The sequence below is a fragment of the Excalfactoria chinensis genome, chromosome 2 (assembly GCF_039878825.1).
Source record: "Excalfactoria chinensis isolate bCotChi1 chromosome 2, bCotChi1.hap2, whole genome shotgun sequence".
In the NCBI taxonomy this organism is placed as follows: Eukaryota; Metazoa; Chordata; class Aves; order Galliformes; family Phasianidae; genus Excalfactoria; species Excalfactoria chinensis.
In genome coordinates this window covers 49261759-49284369 of record NC_092826.1, presented here as the reverse complement: position 1 = coordinate 49284369, position 22611 = coordinate 49261759, and the positions used below count along the sequence as shown (strand labels likewise).

The following is a 22611-nucleotide window of genomic DNA, read 5'->3' as shown; positions in this document are numbered from 1 at the left end:
TGGGTCTAGGAGCAGACTGGGGCTCATATGATGTTAAAATGCTTTCATTTGCTTGGAGGCTTGATGATGATTCAGAAATACAGTCTGTTGTGAATATTGTGTATAAGTTTCTGTGTTGTGTGTAGAGGATCTACTTTCCATCCATTTCAATTCTTACTAAGGTCCCTAAGATAGAGGTCAAATGCGACTCTGTGTATTTGCAGAAGAGGGAGAGTTGCAAGAGGGAGAAGTGGCAGAAGAAGAGGAGGAAGAGGAGGAGGAGCAGGAAGATGATGATGAGGATGAACAGGATATTATGAAAGTTCTGGGGAAGCTGGTGATGGCTATGTTCATCAAGTACTGGATTTACGTCTGTGGAGGCATGTTCTTCTTTGTCAGCTTTGAGGGTAGAATTGTCATGTACAAAATCATCTATATGGTACTATTCCTGTTCTGTGTGGCCCTCTATCAGGTAAGCGAGAGCTGTTTGAACTGAATTTTGATCTTGAATTCAGTTATACTTTTAACTTTGTAGTAAGCTTGGATGTTATTATTAACAGTGTGTTTGTTCTTTAGTTAGATACAGCATAATAGCAATAAGATTATTTGAAAGGGTTGATTCTACTTTGAATGACAGGTGAAGTAGATATAAATTAGGTGTTGTTAGGTTATGCATCTGACCTACCTACTCGGTGAGACTCCACTGCTTATCACTGAGAACTGTGGAAACTTTATGGGAAAGTTTTGGACCTGTGCACATCCCACATGAGCACCAGTTTTTATGATGGCTGGTTCACACAGCTTCCACACACGTGGATCACAGAATCCCTCTCCTTCTGCACCTTCATTACTTAATGCCAATGAAGTAGAATGACAGTATCTGTCCCTGGCCTTCATGTCTGTCCGTGTCCCAACAGACATTTTTTTACATGGAACTCTCTACTTAGTGGCATATGTACCAGAACTAAGAACTTCATCACCAAATTCTGTGTCTACTATTTACTTTAGGCCAGCAATGAAGAGTAGTACTATTAATGTTTATTTCCAGTATAGCTTTGTCAGTGTTTTTATCAGTGTCTTTGCCTTCAGCTTCTTTTAAATTCCTCAGTGTGTGATTTTCAGGTGCACTACGAGTGGTGGAGAAGGATTCTGAAATACTTTTGGATGTCAGTTGTTGTTTACACGATGTTGGTACTTATCTTCATCTACACATACCAGTTTGAGTCATTCCCTGGGTTGTGGAAAAATATGACAGGCCTGGATGAAAACAAGTAAGTGTTTTCATTTCATTTTTTCCCTTGGACTTCTGGTTCTGGTGTGTTCTGGAGGCACTCTTCCTTCTTGTAGTGAAAAAACATCGTGAGACCATCCTTAGGCATAGATGACTAAGCACTCAGCTCTGAAGCCATTGATTTATTGGAGTAGCAAAAGAGGAGAAAAAGGACACAAGAACGGTTCTGAGAGTCATATTTTCCCCTATCTGCTGCCAGGGTTTTCTTAGCATTCCCACTGCAGCACCAGTACTTCTCACGACGTCTTTGACCATACGAGCAAGATCCAGGGAGAGACAGGGCAGATTTGCAGTGTGCCTGGAGATGACAAAGATGGACCAGTATTCACACAGAATCACAGAATGGCCTGGGTTGGAAAGAACCTCAAGGATCATGAAGCTACAACCCCTCTGCCTGGCAAGGCCACCAAACTTCCATGTTTACTAGATCAGGTTGCCCAGGGCCCCACCCAACCTGGCTTTGAACACCTCTAGGGGCGGGGCATCCACAACCTCCCTGGGCAGCCCGTGCCAGGACCTCACCACTCTCCTAGTAAAGAACTTCCCCCTAACATCCAACCTAAATCTTCCCTCTTTCAATTAAAACCATTTCCCCTTGTCCTACTATTATCGGCCCATTCAAAGAGTTTTCTCCCATCCTGATTATAGGTACCCTTCAGGTACTGAGAGGCTGCAATAAGGTCACCCCCCAGCCTTCTTTTCTCCTGCTAGTGTTTTTTCCTCCTTATGATGTATTGGGAGTTCCTCAACAGAGTTTCTGTCAGAAATTTTATATAATATAAGTGGACTTCTGATGCAGAACTCTCAGTCGGAGACAGTCCACCTGGTTCTTGTAAAGAGAATTGTGGCAGGATTGATTCATTTGGTTCTGTACATTTACAGTATCTTTCTACAATTATTAAAGCCCAATTCAAAACATCTACATTGTAAAACTTCCTTGTTTAGAATAACTTAAAGATTGAAAAGCATATAACAAATACTAGCCCTTGCTTCCTCTTTTATTATTAAATGATTTGTAACGCTGTTTCGTGACATGGAAAAGATTTTGGTGTGAACAATGACTTAGCGGGTTATTTTTTTTCCAGACTAGCAGACCTTGGTTTAAAAAGATTTTCTGTGGCTGAACTATTCACTCGCATCTTTATCCCCACCTCCTTCCTACTGGCGTGTATCTTACACCTCCACTATTTCCATGACCGTTTCCTCCAGCTCACTGATTTGAAAGCTGTAACCAGCAAACAGGACAATACTATTTACAGGTAAATAAACTAACTTAATTGACCTATTCGTTATCTGTATGAAAATGCTATTTCTGACTGTTCTGTAGTGCTAAATTTTTGTTAGATGTTATTTGCTTTTGTTGTAACTGATAGAGTTAAAAAGAAAGGAGAAAAAAAATAATAAATAAGCATCCCTTAGCAGACAGCACCTTGCTATATATGCCACAACCAAAGTATCTGTCTTCCCCCACTTTCCACTACTTGTCAGAGATTTCTCATTTAGAGGTACATTTTCAAATATACTGATACTTGTGCATTCATTCTGTTGATTTTCACCTTTCGTGGGAGGTAGATGGTTAGTTGCTGTGTGTGCCTTTTTCTAAATCCTGTCAGTGAAAGAAATTATGGATTTTAATTTGGATCACTTCAGTTTTTTTATGGTCCTTTTTGAAAGCCAAATGTTCCACTACATTAAAAAAGTAAGTCCTAGGATCCTACTCTAGGAGTACAAGAGAGAGAAATGGTTTCATACTATACTCTATGCAGCACCTCTTTTTTAATTCTTTCAAGAGGCAATTCATCTTGACACATTTTTTAAAGTGTTTACCTGTCCAGTGATGTGTAACTCATCTGTGAATGTATGAATAAGGCTGAAATGGGCTTTTCCTGGACTATGATAACTGGGGAAATGTGCGATGCTGAGAAATATCTTCACAAGCTCTGTTGTAGCCTAAACGTTTTGCTCTATGCTGACTAACATAGGAGCTTCCAGCTCCTATGAATAGTGATCCAATAGGCATAAAATGGGAAACAAAACCTAAGATGGCCTCAGGACTTAGATGGTCTCATCATGGTACAGCACTTCCTGCTTGTGAAACCACTACTTGCAAATCTAATATGCATGAAAGATACCAAAAATTTTAGTCACTGTTCTCCAAGTGCTAGTATGAAGAAAATCAATATAACAAAGATCACCCTGTTCTTGAATGATGAAACACTGATTTTAATGTCTTGCTGGGAGCAGAAAAAAATAAAAATAAATAAAAATATCAGTATAAAATTTGAGAACACCAGCTTTCATTCAAAAACTAGCTTACCCTTCTGAAAGTGCTTTAATGTTGCTTCTATTGCAAAAGAGAAAAAAAAGAAAAAAAAGAAAAAAAAAAAAAGGAGAACATTAAAGAAAATGAACTTTATGAATTGTGATGTAATGGAGATAGAGGTTATGAGAGAGGTTAATTTCTATGGTACGTTGCTCCATTAGAATCACCTTTAAAGAGAAATAACTAACTAATGGAAATAAACAGAAGCAAAAAATCTGTTTTTTAAAAATGTGCTGAGTTATCTGTGGCTTTATTGAGTTGAAGTGGTAGAGGCTGTCCTCACATTTTGGGGATCTTTGAAAGGAGCACTTGGGTCTAACTGAAACAGCATACAATCTAAATGCAGGAGTATTATATTTACAGTCTTCCCAGAGTTTTCACTGCATGGTATGCAGTAAACTTTCAGACTGTGTTCTGTCATGACAATGTGTCTCTTGGTAAACAGGAAAGTGTGTTCATTCCCATTTAACAGTTTCCTTTTCTCTCTTTCTAATTCATTTACCACTGTCATCTCATACATTTCTGTGCTTTCATCTCCCACCTCATAGCCATGCCAAAGTCAATGGCCGTGTTTATCTAATAATAAATAGGTGGGTACTTCAAACTTTCCTTTTCTTTAACAAAAGATATACTATGCCTTGTTTGTTACTTCTTAATTGCCTTCAAATAAAATATGTTCTTGCTGCACTATGCTCTGAAGTAAACAGAGATAATATTGTTTGGGTATTGTAGTCTTCTAGAGCTGATGAAGCAACTAATGCACTTCCTCCATATTTATATGTTGTGAGTTCATCTCCCAGTTGGGAATTTTCTCTCCAACTTTGCCCATGTCTTAACACAGGATTAATTGGTGCTATTTGAAATTGGCTGCAGACAATAGACTTGGTTGAGGAGGCTCGTTTTCCTACCCTTTGTCTGTGCATGGAATGATGCATGCCTGCATGTGCACGCATTAGAACTCACACACATACGCACATCCCTGTCCACCTCACAAAGACTTCAGAAAGTGATTTTGGGGGTCAAGTTAATTAAATGCTGAATACATGTTTATTTTCAGTGTGCTGAAACCACTGCGTGCTGTGGTTGTTAATCTGTAGACCAAGTTGGGCACCACAGGATCCAAACTATAAAAGTCCATGCTGTTATTATAGTTATCCTTCTATATCTTAAGAACAGTTCCATAAAGAAGATATCTTTCAGAATATTTGGCTGGGGTAATCATGGTCTTCAGTATAATCAGCTTTGAGAACGGGAGGATTTATGCAATATCACTAGTCTGAGGAAGACTGTGTAGCAAGAAATGTCCGAAGTGGCAAGGGCAGGTAGTTCGGTGGAAGCTGAGGAGCTGGGAGCAGAGGGGCCTGGCCAGGAGACAAGATTGGGCGCACTCTGAGCTCTCAAGGCTGAGAGCTGGGCCTGGTGGTGGTCATAAGGGTCAACCACAGTCCACTGAACTGCCAGCAGACGCACAGCAATGCGACATGTCTGAATAAAAGTAGGGCACTGGGGTCAGAGAGGTGTGGAGTGGACACTGATATGCCTGCAGTGGCAAACTCTTGGAGTGAAATCGCTTTGATGCCTAATGCTAGCAATAACAACCCTAGGAATAAACAAGGAGGTTTAGGAAAAAAGATTTCAAGTAGACCCTTTAATATGGGTAGGGCTTTTTATCTAGACTCAGATCTCCTGAGCAGTCTCTCTTGTGCTTCTGTGTACTGATATCACTGATTGATATACTGGAAATTAAGCTCCCACTGAAGCTTCATCAGGTACACACTGCATGTACCCTTCTTTATAACCCCATCATCTCCTGGATATGAATGGGAGTTATATGAGTAAGAGGAGGATTAGGCTTCCCATACAAAATCCTGCAGGATTCCTATGTTCCTTCCCAGTGTACACTGAGGTAAGTTAGTGAGACCTTGATTTACACCAGTGTGAACGCAGATTTTTCCATCACAACAGTCAATTGGGATATTTCATTACCATGCAACTGCACCAGTGCAAAATTGGTCTTGCTACAGGGATACTTTCATTTCATTGGATATTGCCTTTGAAATGGGCTCTGAAGAATAGTATTAGTTGTGGATCTCCATAACATTGAAATTGAACTGAACATTCAGTTTCTCATCTTTGTTTATTACCCTTCTATTGGTACATTGTTGGAGTTTTAGATAAGCATACAAAGATAGACTACATCATTTTAGGGAATATTAGTTTTTAGTCCTTCTATTAAGTTTTGGATATCATTTTTTTAATATATCACCTTATCTATGAAAACAGGGTATACTGGCTTTTTATTTTCTGTATCTGGATATACTGTTGAGAAAAAGAGATTTTCAGATCAACCCTCAGGCTGATAGCCGAGGTCGTAATAAGGAATTTTTGTAATCATTGTATTTAATCAGCGAGATTTTTTCGTGCTCAACTGTTTCATTAAGCTTCTCAAGCTATATTTTCTTCTTTTTGGCTACCAGTTTGTTGTTACTTCTTCAGCATTGCTCAGTCTAATTTCTATGGCTTATCTCTGATTTGAGCTACTGAAATCTCCAAAATACAAAAATGGCACGTCCCAAATACTGTAGTAATACTTCTGCTTGTTTGACTTTCTCATTAACTGCTAAGTCTGAGCTCTTATTTTTTAATGATTAGATGGCTAAATCTTAGCATCTTGAACTGTAAAAACCCCAGTTACAATTGGCAGAATTTTTGGTCTATAGGGTAATATGCCAGAATTTTACATCATGGAAAACAGAGCCCTGAGATTATAGCATAAAATATTAAACTTATTGTTGTCCAGAAACAGTCTAACAGGTGTTTGAAAATATGCTGAGTATAGCAATTTTAATATAGCATAACTAAACATTAAGTGATGTTATGGCATTGGACAGCTCTGACCATGTTTGGCGCTGGTGTAAATAGGTTGTCCCCTTTCCATCTGTGCTTCAGCTCCATATTTCTTTATAGAAGCGCCCTGTGAATGTCATGATGGCATGCTCTTGGCATCATAAAGTCCTGCAGATGGACTATGAGAATGCTTTATTACTTGTGGTGTAGCATGACATATTTGTCGATTACCTTCTTCTGTAACCCCTCTGTTCTCATCTCCCTTCTTCTTTCTGTTCCAATTATTTTGAGCAGCCTCAAGAAAAAATTACCAAACCACCAAAATGAGTAAGTCCCCTGTGAAGTCATGAAATGTTTACTCTTAAGCAATGTCATTTCATGCTTCTACATCTTAAACTCTGACCATTTTCTCCAGTGGGGAAAATGTCAAGTTTAAGTGTCAGTACCACTCATTACTAACTAACTTTTAGTATCTGAGTGAAAAGTAATTACTAATATATTCCAACTCAATTTGCAGTGTGTGTTTGAAGAAAGTACCAGAATCATTAACTTTTCCACTTCTAAGGCATTTTCCATGAACAGTTTATTTTTTTTCTAATTATACACCTTGAAAAAGAACAAGACTACAATGTAATTTCTGCTCAATTTGCTGAGATGTTATTATTTACCAACAGACTGGTGCATCAAGATGGAAGCCTGCCTGACATAACTATGATGAATTTAACAGCCAGCAGTGAAAAGGAAGAGGATAAAATGCTGAAAGAGGCTGGTGAGAAAAGAATGGAAGAGCCAGATGGGGAGGGAGGGAAAGGGAGGGCTGAAAAAGGAAAAGAAGAAGAGGAAGATGAGGAGAAGGAAGATGATGATGCAGACGATGAGTCAGAGGAAGAAGAAACTACAGGTAAGCTTCATGGTTTACAAATTTTGTTTTCCTTTAGCCTTAGGTAACAGTGGTAGCAGATAGTTCATGCTTGGTTATCCCTGCTCATTTCAGTTGTCACCTTTTCCTTTTGATTTTATGTGGAATCTTTGCCAAAACAGCCTGAACTGAGCAGATGGCTCCTTGTCAATTATTCAACAGGCTGCAACATGTTCTAGGGAAAAAATGTACTATTTGCATAGGATCCTGAGAGAATGAAAATGAAAATATATCTCTTTCAAGACCAAGTTCTTCTAGGTGTTCTGGGTTGTGTTAATAGATACCACAAATAGTAAGATCTTGTTTAGAGTGAAATCTCTTTAAAATAAGGATTATGTAAATACATTTTTAATCTCTGACACCATGTGCTTTCAAGACAATTCACTTCAGAAGTTCCAAATGGCTTTGCTTCATTATTCATGTGCACATTAGTGTCGTTTTTCACTTCTGAATATGGAATGTGTAATTGATGCCAGATGAACATTAGAACACTTAAGGGCAGACATTGGTAATGCTGATGTTGTCATCATTGATAGTGTTAGCATGAACCCCTAGCATGAATTATTTCTGTATCTCTGCTAGGAACATGAGCCATGAGTGAAAACAAGAGAGAGGCATTTAACACCCAAGGAGGCTGTAGTGTCTGGAAATCACCCTATCACAGATTTAGTTGTTTGTGTCAGTTTTTATAGGACATAAATAGAGAGGGTCTTTGTCAAAGCCAGAAGTCATTGCATTTGGCTTAGCTCAGCTGCATCTATTTCTCTTTCCTGTCTGGGACATCTTCCCTCACAGAGATTTTCATGGGGCATATGAAACCTTTCTTGGCCAGCTCTCATATAGTTTCTAAGGACTGATGAGTTTATTGCACTCCCCACATGCTGGAAGGTCTGAGGATGGAGGGCAACTGCTGAGGGTTACCCTGTACAGTCACATGGAATCAGGAAAGTGGGAGGTACAGCCTGTCCCATGGGCCCCCCTCTGCACTTCAGCGTGTAGGGATTGGAAATAACGTGAGATGCTGCTTGCCAGTGTGTGATCCATGTTTAAGCTGCACGTGCATTTATTTCTACCGGAGAGTTATATCATTGTCAAATGGCCATGTGGGTGACTTTTATCATTGTTTTACCGTGTTCATGTGTGCGGACTTTGTTATACAGTTTTTCAGTGAGTGCACATGGTGCCTCAAAATGGTAGACAGAGCTCACTACAGGACTTTACTTGCCTATTTCAATTCACTGGTACTGTCTGGATATACTTTGCGTAGTAGTAACGCTGCAAATTGAAATGAATGCAGTGAAAGTATAAGAGATCATCAAGAATTCTTTAGTTCTAATTCTAGAAATATTTTCCTAAGATGTACTCATCACACTCATGAGAGCAGTCGTCAATTTAGAGCTCTGTTTCTTGCTTAATTTGTAATGTTTAATTACATAATCATGCAGCGTACATCACTCAGTATTTTTATTAGGTGTGCTTAGGAAAAATAAATAAATAAAAAATAAAAAGAGAAGATTAAAAAAAAAAAAATCTCTAATTTGCTTTTCAGGTATTCCAAAAATGAGCTTTCCACAAGCAGCATGTGCTTTTTCACACAAATATGAACAGAATAACCAGCCTTGTTTGCTTTATATACAAAAATAACCAGATGAATTGAAATAAGTACATACAGAAGCTGCTTACTCCTTTGCATTTATAACAGTTTAGGTGGGGACATGTTTTGGAGCCATTTTGAAATGTTTTCAGTCCTGGTATTGGTTGTAAGAGTGTTCTCATAATGTGCAAAATCCTTCCTAATTTAAAAAATGCTTCTGAAATCCCTAATACAGTGTGAATGCTCTTTACACTAATATGTATGAGGCTGATGGAAGTTTTCTATCCAGACACCACCAACGTTTTTTAAATGGGGAAGTTAATGTAGGTTAGAACAGAGAGCGCCATAGCGAGTAGATCACAGACATGTTTTGTCTCAGCTAACCACTGTACCATACCTTTAATCTCCTTTGTGTCTTACTCTAAGGCTTAGAAGAGCAGAAGTAGAAAGCTTGTTGTTCCCTGGTGAAATAATCTTTTTCACAAAGACCTTCTGTTTTTCTCCTCCAAATGGTTCTTCTTGAAAATCCTGCAGACCTAAGAAACAAGTGGCATCTGGTGATTGACCGCCTTACAGTGCTGTTTTTGAAATTCCTGGAGTACTTTCATAAGATGCAAGTCTTTGTGTGGTGGCTTTTGGAGCTACATATCATCAAAATCGTCTCCTCTTACATCATCTGGGTCACAGTAAAAGAGGCAAGTAAACACCTGCTGTCAAAATCATACCTGTGGTGGAGGCTTGTCAATATCTGCTGCGTAGTATACCCAAGCATAGGGAGAGACCATGTGAGAGATCTCACTGAAGCTGAGGCATTCAACTGGGCTTATCAACTGCTGGGGACCTGCCTTGGTCTTGCATCTTGCAGATATAGTCTTACTGCCCAGATATTCTCACTCCTCCCTTTTTCCCCCAGATATTAAGGTTTAGTTTAGTTTTTTGGATTCAAAAGAAATTCTCCTTTCTGCACACAAGTAGTATCTGGCCATCAGCTAGGAATGATGGATGTATAAGATTGGGGAGGAGCAACTAGAAAAATTACTTAAATCAGATCTCAAGCTGAAGAAACAGCAACGTGGAACTGCATCTTAAAAAATAAGGAGCAACATCTTTAGTGTGCCTTCAGTGTGGGCAGTGAGTTCTCCATCTGATATAACCATTTCTTGAACAGAGTAGTAGGATACAAGTCCTTAAATAGCAAAATCAAAATTCTTTTACTCACATCTTTGGGGGAAAAAAATGTCAAGAGTTTGAAGGTGAGTTCCATATACACGTAGATCTGCATCATCTGTGTTTCATATGAACTAAAGCAGAATCAATATTTGATCCCTTTTACTTGACTTCTGTTGTTTCTCAGATGGGTATGCAATGCTGTGGGTCTAAGAGTATTCATACTCTGTGTGAGATAACGTTCTTGCTAAAGTATTAATTTTCCCGTCTTCACTTACCACATTGTGTCCGTGTTACTGTGAATATTGTTGTAAATGTGGTGATTTTTCCAGGATTTTTCTCATTTTCTCTATGTCCTTTTGTTTTGAATGATTTTATTTTAATTACTATGGAAAAAGTCAGACTCTCTCGGTTCTCTCATTACTTCATGTAATTTCTCTCCACCATGTTTTTGTGTTTCCAGGTGTCTCTGTTTAACTTTGTGTTTTTAATTGCTTGGGCTCTTGCTTTGCCATATGCTCAGTTTCGCCCATTGGCATCAAGTATCTGCACTGTTTGGACATGTGTGATTATTGTCTGCAAAATGTTGTACCAGCTCACATCTATTGATCCCAGCACTTTTTCCAGTAACTGTACATTGGTGAGTACAAATGTACATTAAAAAGTTTGACTGCTGCTTTCTTCAATGAAGAAGAGCAAAAGGAAACATATCAAGTATTGAAAATCACAGTTCTCCTGTTATATTATTGTTGATTATCATTTCAGTTCCAAGCAGCCTTATCCATTTTTTTATAAACCATTGCATTTTCTTTTTAGCCTAGAGAAAATGAAACAAAGGTTGATTTAGAAGAACTCAAAACGTCAGTCCTCTACAGTGGTCCGGTTGATCCTGCAGAATGGGTTGGATTGAGAAAGTCTTATCCCCTACTTTTATACTTAAGGGTAACTTCTTTAATAATCTGTATTGAAATATTTTCTTATTTGTCTTTGGAGTATATCATCTGCCGCACACACACACAAACACACACACACACACACACACACACAGTTAATGAAAGCCACTGACATTAGGGAATTGCAGACTGGAAGAAATAGCAGAAATGCATTTCTGTTACATAGGACATTTCCAGATGGGGTTCAGTACCAATTACAGCAATCTGCATGTAGAAGTTATGGCTTTCTGACTCTACTGTCTGTTAAATGCACTCCAAGAAATGTAATATTTAAGAGCTCAAAGTAATGAAGAGGTGCATAGCTTTCAGTTACCAAAGGACTGATGGGTCTAATTGGAATAATTGCCTCAAGTAACAGTGTATGCTATGAGCTGTTAATTTTTTTAAGTGCTTATTCCTTATAGCCACAGTTTAGAAACTGTAATGAGTTAAGGTAATAATTCATTCAGACAGTAGATATATTTTTTTTTTCTTTTTCTCTTTAGCTAAAGCATAAGAGCAGTATTTTACTATTCCTGTCTTGATTAAAAAACACTGCAATAAAAATGTATCGTTTCCCAGGGGAAACTTTGCCTGTCATTTCTTGATTTAAGGAATCTCCAAAGTCTTGTATACACAATTTAAAGTAGTCAGAATTCTGTTGACTTAACAACAGGCTTTGATCTAACAGTGGATTTATTCCTCATTTCTTCCCTGTGACCATGAATTTTGTTTGAATCACAGAGTCATACAATGGCTTAGATTGGAAGGAACCTCAAAGCCCACTCAGTCCCAGCAACTGCCATGGGCAGGGCTGCCCCCCAGCAGCTCAGCTGCCCAGGGCCCCATCTAACCTGGCTTTGAGCACCTCCAGGGATGGGACACCACAGCATCTCTGGGCAGCTATGCCAGTGTCTCAGTGCCCTCAGTGAAGCATTTCTTCCTAACATCTAACCTAAACCACCCCTCTTTCACTGTAAATCCATTCCCCTTTGTCCTTTCACTTTCTACCTGCATAAAAAGTCTGTCTGCCTCCTGCTTGTAAGCTCCTTTCAAGTACTGGAAGGCTACAATGAGGTCTCCAAGCAGCCTTTTGTTTCCCAGGCTAAACGATCCCAACTTTCACAGCTTTTCATCATAGGAGAGGTACTACAGCCCTCTGATCATCTCTGTGGCCCTCCTCTGGACTCACTCCAACATCTCCATGCCCTTCTTGTCCTGGCTGCAGTTCTCCAGGTGAGGCCTCACAAGGGCAGAGCAGAGAGGGACAATGCCCTCCCTCTCCCTGCTGGCCACACTACTTTTAATGCAGCCCAGGATACTGCTGGCCCTCTGGTCTAAAAGAGCACTCTTCTGGCTCATGTCCAGTTCTTCATCCACCAGAACCCTAAAGTTCTTCTCCACAGGGTTGCTCTCAGAGAGTTTTTCTGGACTGTACTAATACCTGGGATTGCTCTGAGCTAAGTGCAGTCAGTGTAGTGGGTTCCTCTGTCCTCACTAGATGGACCTTTGCAGCACCTCTTCCTCTCGCTCCCTTAGCCATGCACTTACATCAGTTAAGAGTATATTTGAGGAAGATCAGTGGCTGACACAAGAATTCTGCATGGAAGGTGAAGTGGCTTGATGCTAGGAGCTTTACATCTGTAAACAGATAATGCTTTGTGATTACACACTGTTCTAGGAAGGTGTTCAATGTCTTAGCAAGAAAAATATATTCTTTGTGTAGAGAAATTCAGTCCAGGTCTAGACCTGAATTCCCCAACTTTCAGATCTCACTGTGTTTCTGATTTGTCCCCTTAATAATAGACATTCAAGAGGTCTGTGTTGAAGTGAGAAACCTGTCTATTGTGGATTGTGTATATCTATCTCCAAAAGAAAGAAGCCCAGGAAGGGCAAACAGAAATAAATACTTGTTAAAAATGAACAAACAAATAAATGAATGGATAAATTGAAAGTATCAGTGGAACCTGTCTTAGGACTGTTGTGTCCCAAATATTTCTCTGTGAATAGATATCCAGAGATTGCCTCTTCAACTTCATTTGTGTTTTCCTTGATAGTCTTTCTCTGGATTTTAAGCAACTTGTAAAGCTGGTTAGTATTTCTCTTACATTAAGCACAAGGCAAGTTTCCCTAATATGACAGAAAACAGGAGCTCTGCCTGAATGAAGACTGACAGCTAAACCAATTGCTCTTTTGAAGGAGTATCCATGATATATTTGCAGTACTGAAGGTTGTTGTGGTTTTAGAAAGCTAGCCATCTGAACTGCAGAAACTGAATTTGTGGATGCTTGTATCTCCGTCTCCTTCATAGAAACTACAAAATATGAGAGGGAAAATGGATAGGTCAGTGCATTCTAACTTCTTCTCTACAACTAGTGTTCATTGTAGTATTTTTATTTTTTTTTTTAACGAATGGCTCATCATCTGTATCTCAGTATAAAATCCAGCAAGTGATAGGAACCTCAATTTGTTACAATGTCAGTAGCTAAGAATAAGTTCCAGTGCATCCTGGAGTACAAAAGCTGTCAATGGTAATATCTGTTTTACTATTTGTTGATTTATGATTATCAGAAAGTTTTGTAATGTCTTGTGGTTTTGTTTTTTATTTAGTATCCTTCTGATTGTATCTCCTGTAGAATAACTTACTGATGCTGGCTATTCTGGCTTTTGAAGTTACAATTTACCGTCATCAAGAGTACTACAGATGTCGAAATAACCTTACTGCACCTGTAACAAAAACTATTTTCCATGATATTACGAGAGCACATCTGGATGATGGACTGGTAAACTGTGTCAAGTATTTCATAAACTACTTCTTCTACAAGTTTGGTTTAGAGGTAAATTGTAATATATTAATTAATTTGTTTCTTCTTTCCTTAGACTGTCTTTCCAAACCTCTAGATTGTGTTACTTTTGAATACTAGTTTGAACTGTGCTTACCAGCAGAATGCCTTAGTCATCACTCATGTCAGACCTTGCAATAGTTAACACCTCTCTGCTAATGGAGATTTTCAACTTGCATCTTCTGCTGCTTATTTTTCACTGACCTAGCTTGCCATTTCTTAACCAGACAAATGGTATGATGGGTGCAATAAGGGAACTGAGCTATACCCTTACATGAACAAATGCACAGGAAATTAGGAACTGCAGGAGCAAAAAACAGAGGATACCAGGCCATTTTCTCCATTTAGAAGTTTCTGGACTTCTTTTGTCACTAGCTGACCAAACGTTCTTCTTTTTTATATGCGCTGCTGTAACTGCTAACAGTCTATAGGAGCAAGTAGCAACAAAGGTTATTGCTGCTTTGTACAGCATATTTAAGACAAAGTTTTTTTCCAAAGACCTTTGCAGTAGACAGGAAACACTCAGAACATTAAGAAAGGCAGGTATAAATGAGTGAAATTATTTTTCAGAAGACTCATGACAAATTCTTAGTATCTGGTCCGTGTCTTATTTTGTAGATGTTTGTCTACCTTGCCAGCAGCAGTTTCCCAGATGGAGCTTAAGCTCAGCTAATGTACTCCTCCTAAATGCTTCACCCAGTCTGGCATCAAACATCAGAAATGAACCTACATGAAGGCAAGCTATTGCTGTACAAGCATTTAAAAATAATAATAATGATAAATAAAGCTTGATTTATGTTTTCCCACCTCCTCTGTATGCACACAGACAAATGAAGCGCACTTTCAAAATTGTCTGTAGAATAAACAATTTTTTTTTTTCAAAATATTTGATGGCTATCTGTGAAAAGCAGCTGCTGTTTTAGAGCACCCCAAATCTATTCATAAGGATATTCTTGACCTATGCATTAAATGCTATCACTCCCTTGCTCCTGATAAATAGAATAACGTGCTTATGGCTGGTCTGAGGATTAGGAAAGAATGGAAGTTAGAATTAACCAGTAAGCTGTTTCCTTCAGGACTTAAATGTAACCTCATCCTAAGGAGGATATCATCCTGAGGGGATAGAAGATCAGAATAGTGAAGTATACTGAATAAGTGAGTCACTGTGAATGAAAACATGCTGCATAGCATTGAGTGAAGGATCTGCTTTAAGTGGAGCCAGAGAACAGAAATGGTTTGGGATAAGGGGTCTTAAAAAGAATGGAGAACTAAACTTGCCTTACAGCAATTGGCTGGATTTGTCTATAGCCAAAAGAAGTTATATTGTCTAAATCCTTTTTCTTTTTGTCTGGTTCCCACATGAGGATACACTTTAGTTGTTGTTATTCTTAATGGTTTCTTTTCTTTCTCACATCTGTAAGTGCTATCAAAATATACAGCTGTGTAATATGTGCTTTGCTTGGCAACAATTAAACATTTCACATATAGACTACTGTGGCAATGCTCTTTCCATTTTGTATATGTAGATGTCACGTAATGAAAACCCGTGCTGTATTCTTGCAGATGACACTCACAGAAGAGTGCTGAAAATTTGGGGAGTTGGAGTACAGTGGGGGAGGTTGGTGCTGTAGTTTGTTGGTTGGCAAAGGATTCCTGCATCTGCTGCAGCATGTGTCTAAGCATACTGATAAAATTCAGACTAGTTTATTCTTGCTAAATCGACTGGTCACTAGGTTGCAAATGTTGTTTATTTTTCTTTCTTTCCTTTCCAGACATGTTTTCTTTTATCAGTGAATGTAATAGGTCAACGGATGGATTTTTATGCCATGATTCATGCCTTCTGGTTGATTGCTGTATTGTATCGACGTAGAAGAAAAGCTATTGCAGAAATCTGGCCAAAGTATTGCTGTTTTCTGGCATGCATCATTACATTCCAGTATTTTCTTTGTATTGGCATTCCACCTGCTCCTTGTAAAGGTATGGATGCTTACCTTTTATGGACAGTTGCTGCTGCTTGCTTTTACAGAAAAGTGCTAAAAAGAAATGATAAGTATTCAATAGTATCCAAGAGAAAAGGATGAAGTAATCGTTGTAAAGTACTGATTGCATTTTTATGTGCTTCTGTCATATAGACTATCCATGGAGAAGTGGTAATGCCAACTTCAACTCAAATATCATAAAGTGGTTATACTTTCCAGACTTCATCGTGAGACCAAACCCTGTCTTCCTTGTCTGTAAGTATTTTAGCACATATTTGAAAAGTGTTTACGTGTCTTTTGCTTAAAACATCTGCACAGTGTAATTTGAAGCCAGACTTTTATTTACTTTCCAGCAGCGAGATGTCATATTCTGTGGGAGATTGGATACAGAGTGTGGCATTTTGTGTAGCAGAAAAAAAAATCAATGGATTACTAATTTCTGCATCTGTTTCTCTGTATCCAATTTTTAATAAATCAATATCAAAATTTATGGATTATTTTCCCTTTTTAATTTATTTTTTCAATAAATATCATAAAAGATAGGAAAAAAATCAAGTGCAAGACATTAATAAATGTCAAGTTGGTGTTAAATGCATTGAAAACAACAGTCTTGGATATTCAAAGAAAAATCTGCTAACTACATTATGGTCTATTGCCACCACTCCCTGCATCTCAGTTAATGACTGAATTTTTCCTTGCAACCACTGCTTTCTCATAGATGATTTCATGTTGCTGCTGTGTGCATCCCTACAAAGGCAAACATTCGAGGATGAAAATAAAGCTGCTGTGCGAATCATGGCTGGAGACAATGTGGAAATTTGTATGAATCTTGAAGCAGCATCTTTCAGCCAGCATAATCCTGTTCCGGACTTCATTCACTGCCGGTAAAACCTGAATCTTTAACTCTTGGAAACTGCAGAGCTTCACTTTTATAATGTTCTCTAGTGTGAAAGTAGAAAGGTGAATGATATTAAGAGGGGGCAGAGCCTGAGACAGTCCATTCCATTTGTTCTTCAAACTGTGGAGCCATTCTTGTGTGACCACTTCAGAAGAGATTAGTTCAGATCTTCTGAGTTGTGCTGGGCATAACATTAATTGAAAGTGTCTCTGAAAGTTTGATGCAGTGTTAAAAGAATATACGGAAATAATGAAATTTACTAGCTACTGTTTTGTCAGATTAAGTGTTTGTTTTGAAATGCATATTACCAGCAGAAGTGTGAGTGTGAAATGAATAACAAAATTTGAAATCCTGTCTAGCAAAAATCTCCCTGAAGCTGATATGTGTGCAGTTGTGAACCCAGACAAATTTTGTCACTAAAATTCATTCTCAAGATCAGCAAGATAATACTGCTGTTTCTGTTAGAAATGATTGCCAAATGCATTTTGAAATAGCTTTAAAGAGAAGACAATGGAAATACAGTCAGCTTATTCAACTTGTCCAAGAGATTTATAGCCACTTCTGAGCATAGGGTGAAGAGTTCTTCCCCTCAGTCTACACAGCAAACCCCACGCTCTAGACCCACTGACATAAACAGAGCAAGAAGTCACAACCTCTTTTCAAAATATGCCATCAAGTGGGGATGCTTTCCAAGAGACATCTGCCAAATAGGACTTGGTCATAACCTCCTTTCAAAATACTCCATTGCATTGGGATGCTTTCCAAGACACATCTGCCAAACAGGGCTTGGTTGAGAGGAATGAGTAGAAGGACTGGCTGATTTTTTCTTATTGCCAGTGTAGTGTTGTATGCGTTAAAAAAGATAATTCAGCAATTGCATCAGGCACTCTGGTATGCTTAATCACCATCAGTGAAAGAACTTCACTGATGGTGTGGCTGCTGGCAGAAAGATCTTATTTTAACATCTTAATCTAGAAAAAGAAACTTGTGAAAAAACTTAATTAACAGTGTGACTATATTTGAAAACTACCTTCAGAAAGGAAACAGAGGCAAGAAAATCACTGCTTTTTAAAGTCTCCTCTGGCATCTTTTCAAAGTTCCCTGGAATCTAGTTGGTATTTCTAGTCATCTGTAGAAGATATTCCCAAGTGGCCAAGTAAAAAAAATCCGAAGCACAAAGGATATTCTTTGAAGATTTTGGATGGGAATCAAAGTCAGGTTTATAATGGAAAGCAATGTCCAAGCTGAACTGGCCTGCTGCCTCTCCACAATTCTTTGCGATAAGTTCTGTCTTTTTATTCATATGCATGGTATGCATCAAGCTGAAGCCAGTGGTGGCTTCTTATGCATTCACTTGACATGTGCTGGGAAAACAGACCTGTATATACATTAATAATGCTGTGCAGCTGCTTAATTCCTGTATGTGATATCCTTTCTTGTAGATGCTGGAGCAGGTAAGGTGTAACATTTTGTTGACAGTTTGAAGTGTCCACTTCCTGAAACAGTACTGGGACAGTACTGGGAACATACCTGTAGTACATGTAGATGGGTATCAGAAGACCTTCCTTTCTCGTATGAACTTCATAATAGCTCTTGTCTTCTTAATGGAACCTTCTCTTTAGCATCCCCTTCAGTGTCTTTGTTACAATGCAGATTTTCACAGACTTTAAATTGTGTTAACAGTGAACTATGATATGTGATCCCAGATGCTTAATTTACTACAGAGAAACACCAGAGAATGGCTGTACAGTCTTTTAAAGTGACTTTGATTCTTTCATTTGAGATTATAAATCTTTTAAGAGAATGACTCTCAAGCTCTGGAGAACCCACTGAAGATATACCTCAGAAATGTATGTATCTAGTCTATACAAGACAATTTGGAACACAAAGGGCTTTGTCTAAAAATATTTCTATCACTTTGTTTCACAAATTTCAGAATTGTCTGTATATTTGTAACATGGGAAACAACCTGGTTCAAAGCTTATCCGAGAAAGTGAAATGAAAAATAGCATTTATACAAAAGTCAGTCAGAAAGAAACAAAAAAGTGAAGGCAACGTGGTTATGAATAAATTACAAAGCTTTGAAGAATAGTTTCTTAGCATTTGTTTGCTTTCTAAGAAGTCCAGTGTACATTTACTGCTAAGAAAAATTGCACTTGCAAGCTGGAGCACCTTTTTAGTGTGTCTGTTCCCTCAAGAAGATGCCAGTTGGTCACTGTTCTAGTAGCTAAAAAGCTTTCAACTGCAACATAAACAGTTGTGAGAAAAGGTCAAATTTACAAATGCTTAATTTTCTTATTTCTGGAGGGATAACCGAGCACAACAAGGATACATACAGTCTATGGAAGAGATTTCCTGAAATTTTCTTGTCTTTCCACCCCCAGATTTCTCAGGGGGTATATGTTTAATCTCAAGGGAGAGTACAACTGGAGGGCTATGAGAGGGAAATGAAAATGAGGGATAGTAGTAGGAGCTTTTAAAATGAAATAGAATTTAAAGCAACTTCATTGAGGATAATCTTTTCCCACAGTCTCTAATGCCAGAAAATTCTCATTTCATTTCTCAAGCAGTTTTCTGATGTTCTCCTAGACATTGACAGGGAAATAATTTGGGATTGTAATTTACTTTTAACCTCCTGAGACCAGAAATAGTACTAACAGTCAGTCATTGAACTGTCCCCCTTGGGAACCATCATCAGGTGAGTCAGAAGAAGTCTCTCAAAGGCAGCTGCAATGCCTTTTCTTGGAACTAGAGTACTAACTTGGGTTGGTGAGAGAGTATCTGCAAATCATCATTACAGGCTTCCCATCATATTTGTATAAAGCAAATAAACATTTTGTTGCTTATAAAATGGCCTTAAATAACACAGCTTAGGATTTGGGGATTTTTTAAAGCAAATAGAATCATGAAGGAAGGACTTCACTGGTAAGAGAAAGAGAATATCAGCTCTGTGAGAAGGTTTGACAAAAACAGTAGGGACTAAGTCCCATGGGATCCATCCACAACACTAAATTCATAGATGTCAGTTAAAATAAGGGAGCTAATTTTAGGAAGCTTCAACGTAAATGTATATATTGGAAAAGAGAGAATCACTGAACCTGACTTCTGAAGACCAAAACAGAGCTACAGAGAAAGGCTTTGGGGATGGAGGCTTGGTGAGAAATCAGCAATGTTGGGATTTGAAGGGAAACATTGTGACTCAAACTCCTACAGTGTGTGTGTGAAACATGTAAGGAATCACAGGTAGGAAAGAGTGGAGGGAAGAATCTGGGGAGTAGAGGTGAAGAGGCTGCTAGCAGTGTGAATGTGTAGGAATAGCATGCATGAAGAAGATAGAGGAGGTGGTCTTTAGAGGAAGGCTGTGGGAAGAGCCTTGAGGTGGAGGTGGTGAGCCACACTCATAGCAAAACAAGTGACTGCTAAGGGGCAGCAATGACATAACAGCTTCTCCAGAAAGGAGAAGCTCTGAACTATATGAGTGCAATAGGAAATATTGTTTCATCAGTCCTTTCCCTAAACTTTAGCATTCCTTTCCTAAACTTCAAGGTGCTGATCTTAGGACAAAGACCTTTCCTTAAAAGGGATTATCAGCTGCAGCCTCAATGCCTTGGGATGCTTGTAGGCAGATATCTGGATGCTAGGCTGGCCACAGACAAATGTGTCATTGAGCTCACTAGGATTGTGCTGCAGTTAAAAAATAATCCTTGTGGAAATGAAATACTGAAGTGATCATGATAAGACTAACAAAGCTTTATTAAATAAAATAGGTCTTTGGATACAGACAGCAATCTGAGGCTACAGTAGATTTGATAGATGGATGAACTGCAGATTTTGTCTTCCTCTTTTTGAAGAAGATGAGGTAGTCATCCAGAGTATCAGTGGGTCTGCTAGTGACACTGTTAGCCAATTAGAGTTTCTTATTTTTTATTAACATTTCGGGTTTCTTCTGCATATTTTCTCTTGTAGAAATTACTAGCTACCAAAAACCATGATTTGATGCTCTTGGTACAGTGGTGTAGTGACTATTCTTGGCCTCCAGCTACACATAACCCACCATTACTGTTGTTTGGCCCTTGCATTCATCACACCAGTAGTGAGTTGGTTTATCAGCTGTAATGGTCAGAAAAACAGTCCTCTCCAAGAATAAATAGGCTTTCACAAATTTGCTTCTTTAAATTAATTTTGAGAGCCAGAGCCAAAGACAGGGCAGTAGTGCACAGCTGAGGGAATGAAGTGGAGTGAGACTGAATCCTTGGGCAGAAGCCAGCTCTCGGGTTTCTTAGTTGTACTGTCAAATACTCCATCCTGAGGATGACCGTTCTTCCCTGAGGTTGGATGTGGATTTAATGACAACTTAAAAGGTGAGGTTTGGAAGGTTTACATGCCATTAAACTAATTGTCTGTGTGGTCTGCAATGAAAGTATAAAATTATGGTGTATGTTATCCAAGACTAAGCTTTTTTTGCTGTCTATTAAAAAATTTTCAGAATAGTTGTATACCCCATGGCTTGTCTCTCTGTGTTTATGTAAGGTCTTCATAGCTTTTAAGGTGATCTTGTGCTTTAGTCCTTCACTATTACTTTATAACCTCCAGAGCACAGAAATGAAACTCTTAAATTCCAAGTATTTTGGTCCTCAAGACGTACCTTTATTCCCTCTCTTAGAGCACTTGACTCACATATAAGATTGTATGTAATTAAAGAAAATTAGGGAGATCTTTGGAAAAAGACAAATAAAGGAGTATGAGGGTATTACAACTAAAATAAGTGTGTTTTGGGTAATAATTCTATGTATCTGTGATTATCCAGTCTGTTCACCAGGACTTTTTGCTTAGGCCAGCGCTGAGGTATCTAAGATGTCCTGTGAAATTCATTGTTTAGGTGTGTCCTGAATGACTTGTTCTAACACCATATTGTAAGATGCCAACTTGAGGGTCAAATCTGGGGAGTCATTTCTGCCATTGAGATTGCTTGTAATTGTGTCTTTTCAATAAAAGAAAGATTTGCACATCTAAGAACCACATGCAGGTGTATTGCTTCCTACCTTTTGAGAAGATTTTCCTTTCATACCGTTTTTTTTTTTTTTTTTATGTACCAATGTCCAAAACTATTATATTTAATGTATTTTTTTAAAATTAGAAATTTTATTTGATATTTTAAATCCCTGCCAATAATGTAACAAATTATTAAGGCCATAGTGAAAAAAAAAATAGCTAAGTTGTTGTCATGCTTTTCATATTCTCTCTAGTTTCTGTAAATTTTACTCTGAGAGCAGTGTTTGCTGTTGCACCGTGTCTCAACCAAATGCAGTGTGAATATGGTGGAATGCTTGGATGCAGCCAACTCCAGTTGTCTTTTAAGAATCAGAATTCATATTTGTCAAAGAGTATTAAAATATTTCCATTTAACCGATTTGATCAATTTGTTTTGATCAATTCGTTTCCATTTGTGGATTTCTTGAAAGATATTGATGCACTTTGTCAATGGCAAAGAAATACTGTATTTTCAGGGAGATGATTCATAACCAACCAACATGTAAGTGAATAATATTAAAGAAACACCAAATATCAAGTCTTTTTTTCTGTTCAACGGATACTTTGTGCATCTTTATTTTCCTAATATGTATAAATTATTTGTTAATTTTTTATCACCCCAAACTCAGCAGCATTTCTAAAACCATGACATTTTTAGACTTCACAGGCAGCAGTCCATAAATTTCTTTAATGTCTGTGGGAAATAAGCATAGAGGAGCTTTCTCATTACCTTTAATTAAATGACTCTCTGGTTGGCTTCGGCGAGCTGTATGCATATAAATATAGGACTATAAATACATACTCCTAG

At 38.2% G+C, this 22611-nt stretch overlaps 1 protein-coding gene across 1 annotated transcript in view; it reads left to right on the top strand.

The window, feature by feature from the left end:
• Positions 1-22611, top strand: part of PIEZO2 (piezo type mechanosensitive ion channel component 2) — a 283067-nt gene that overhangs the window by 204219 nt on the left and 56237 nt on the right. Inside the window, exons 15-27 of the mRNA XM_072330043.1 lie at positions 204-451; positions 1102-1250; positions 2356-2529; positions 4142-4183; positions 6735-6767; positions 7115-7341; positions 9488-9648; positions 10584-10760; positions 10937-11062; positions 13689-13889; positions 15668-15872; positions 16028-16129; positions 16593-16758. Coding sequence (XP_072186144.1) covers positions 204-451; positions 1102-1250; positions 2356-2529; positions 4142-4183; positions 6735-6767; positions 7115-7341; positions 9488-9648; positions 10584-10760; positions 10937-11062; positions 13689-13889; positions 15668-15872; positions 16028-16129; positions 16593-16758 — 2011 coding nt within the window. The remainder of the gene's footprint in view (positions 1-203; positions 452-1101; positions 1251-2355; positions 2530-4141; positions 4184-6734; positions 6768-7114; positions 7342-9487; positions 9649-10583; positions 10761-10936; positions 11063-13688; positions 13890-15667; positions 15873-16027; positions 16130-16592; positions 16759-22611) is intronic.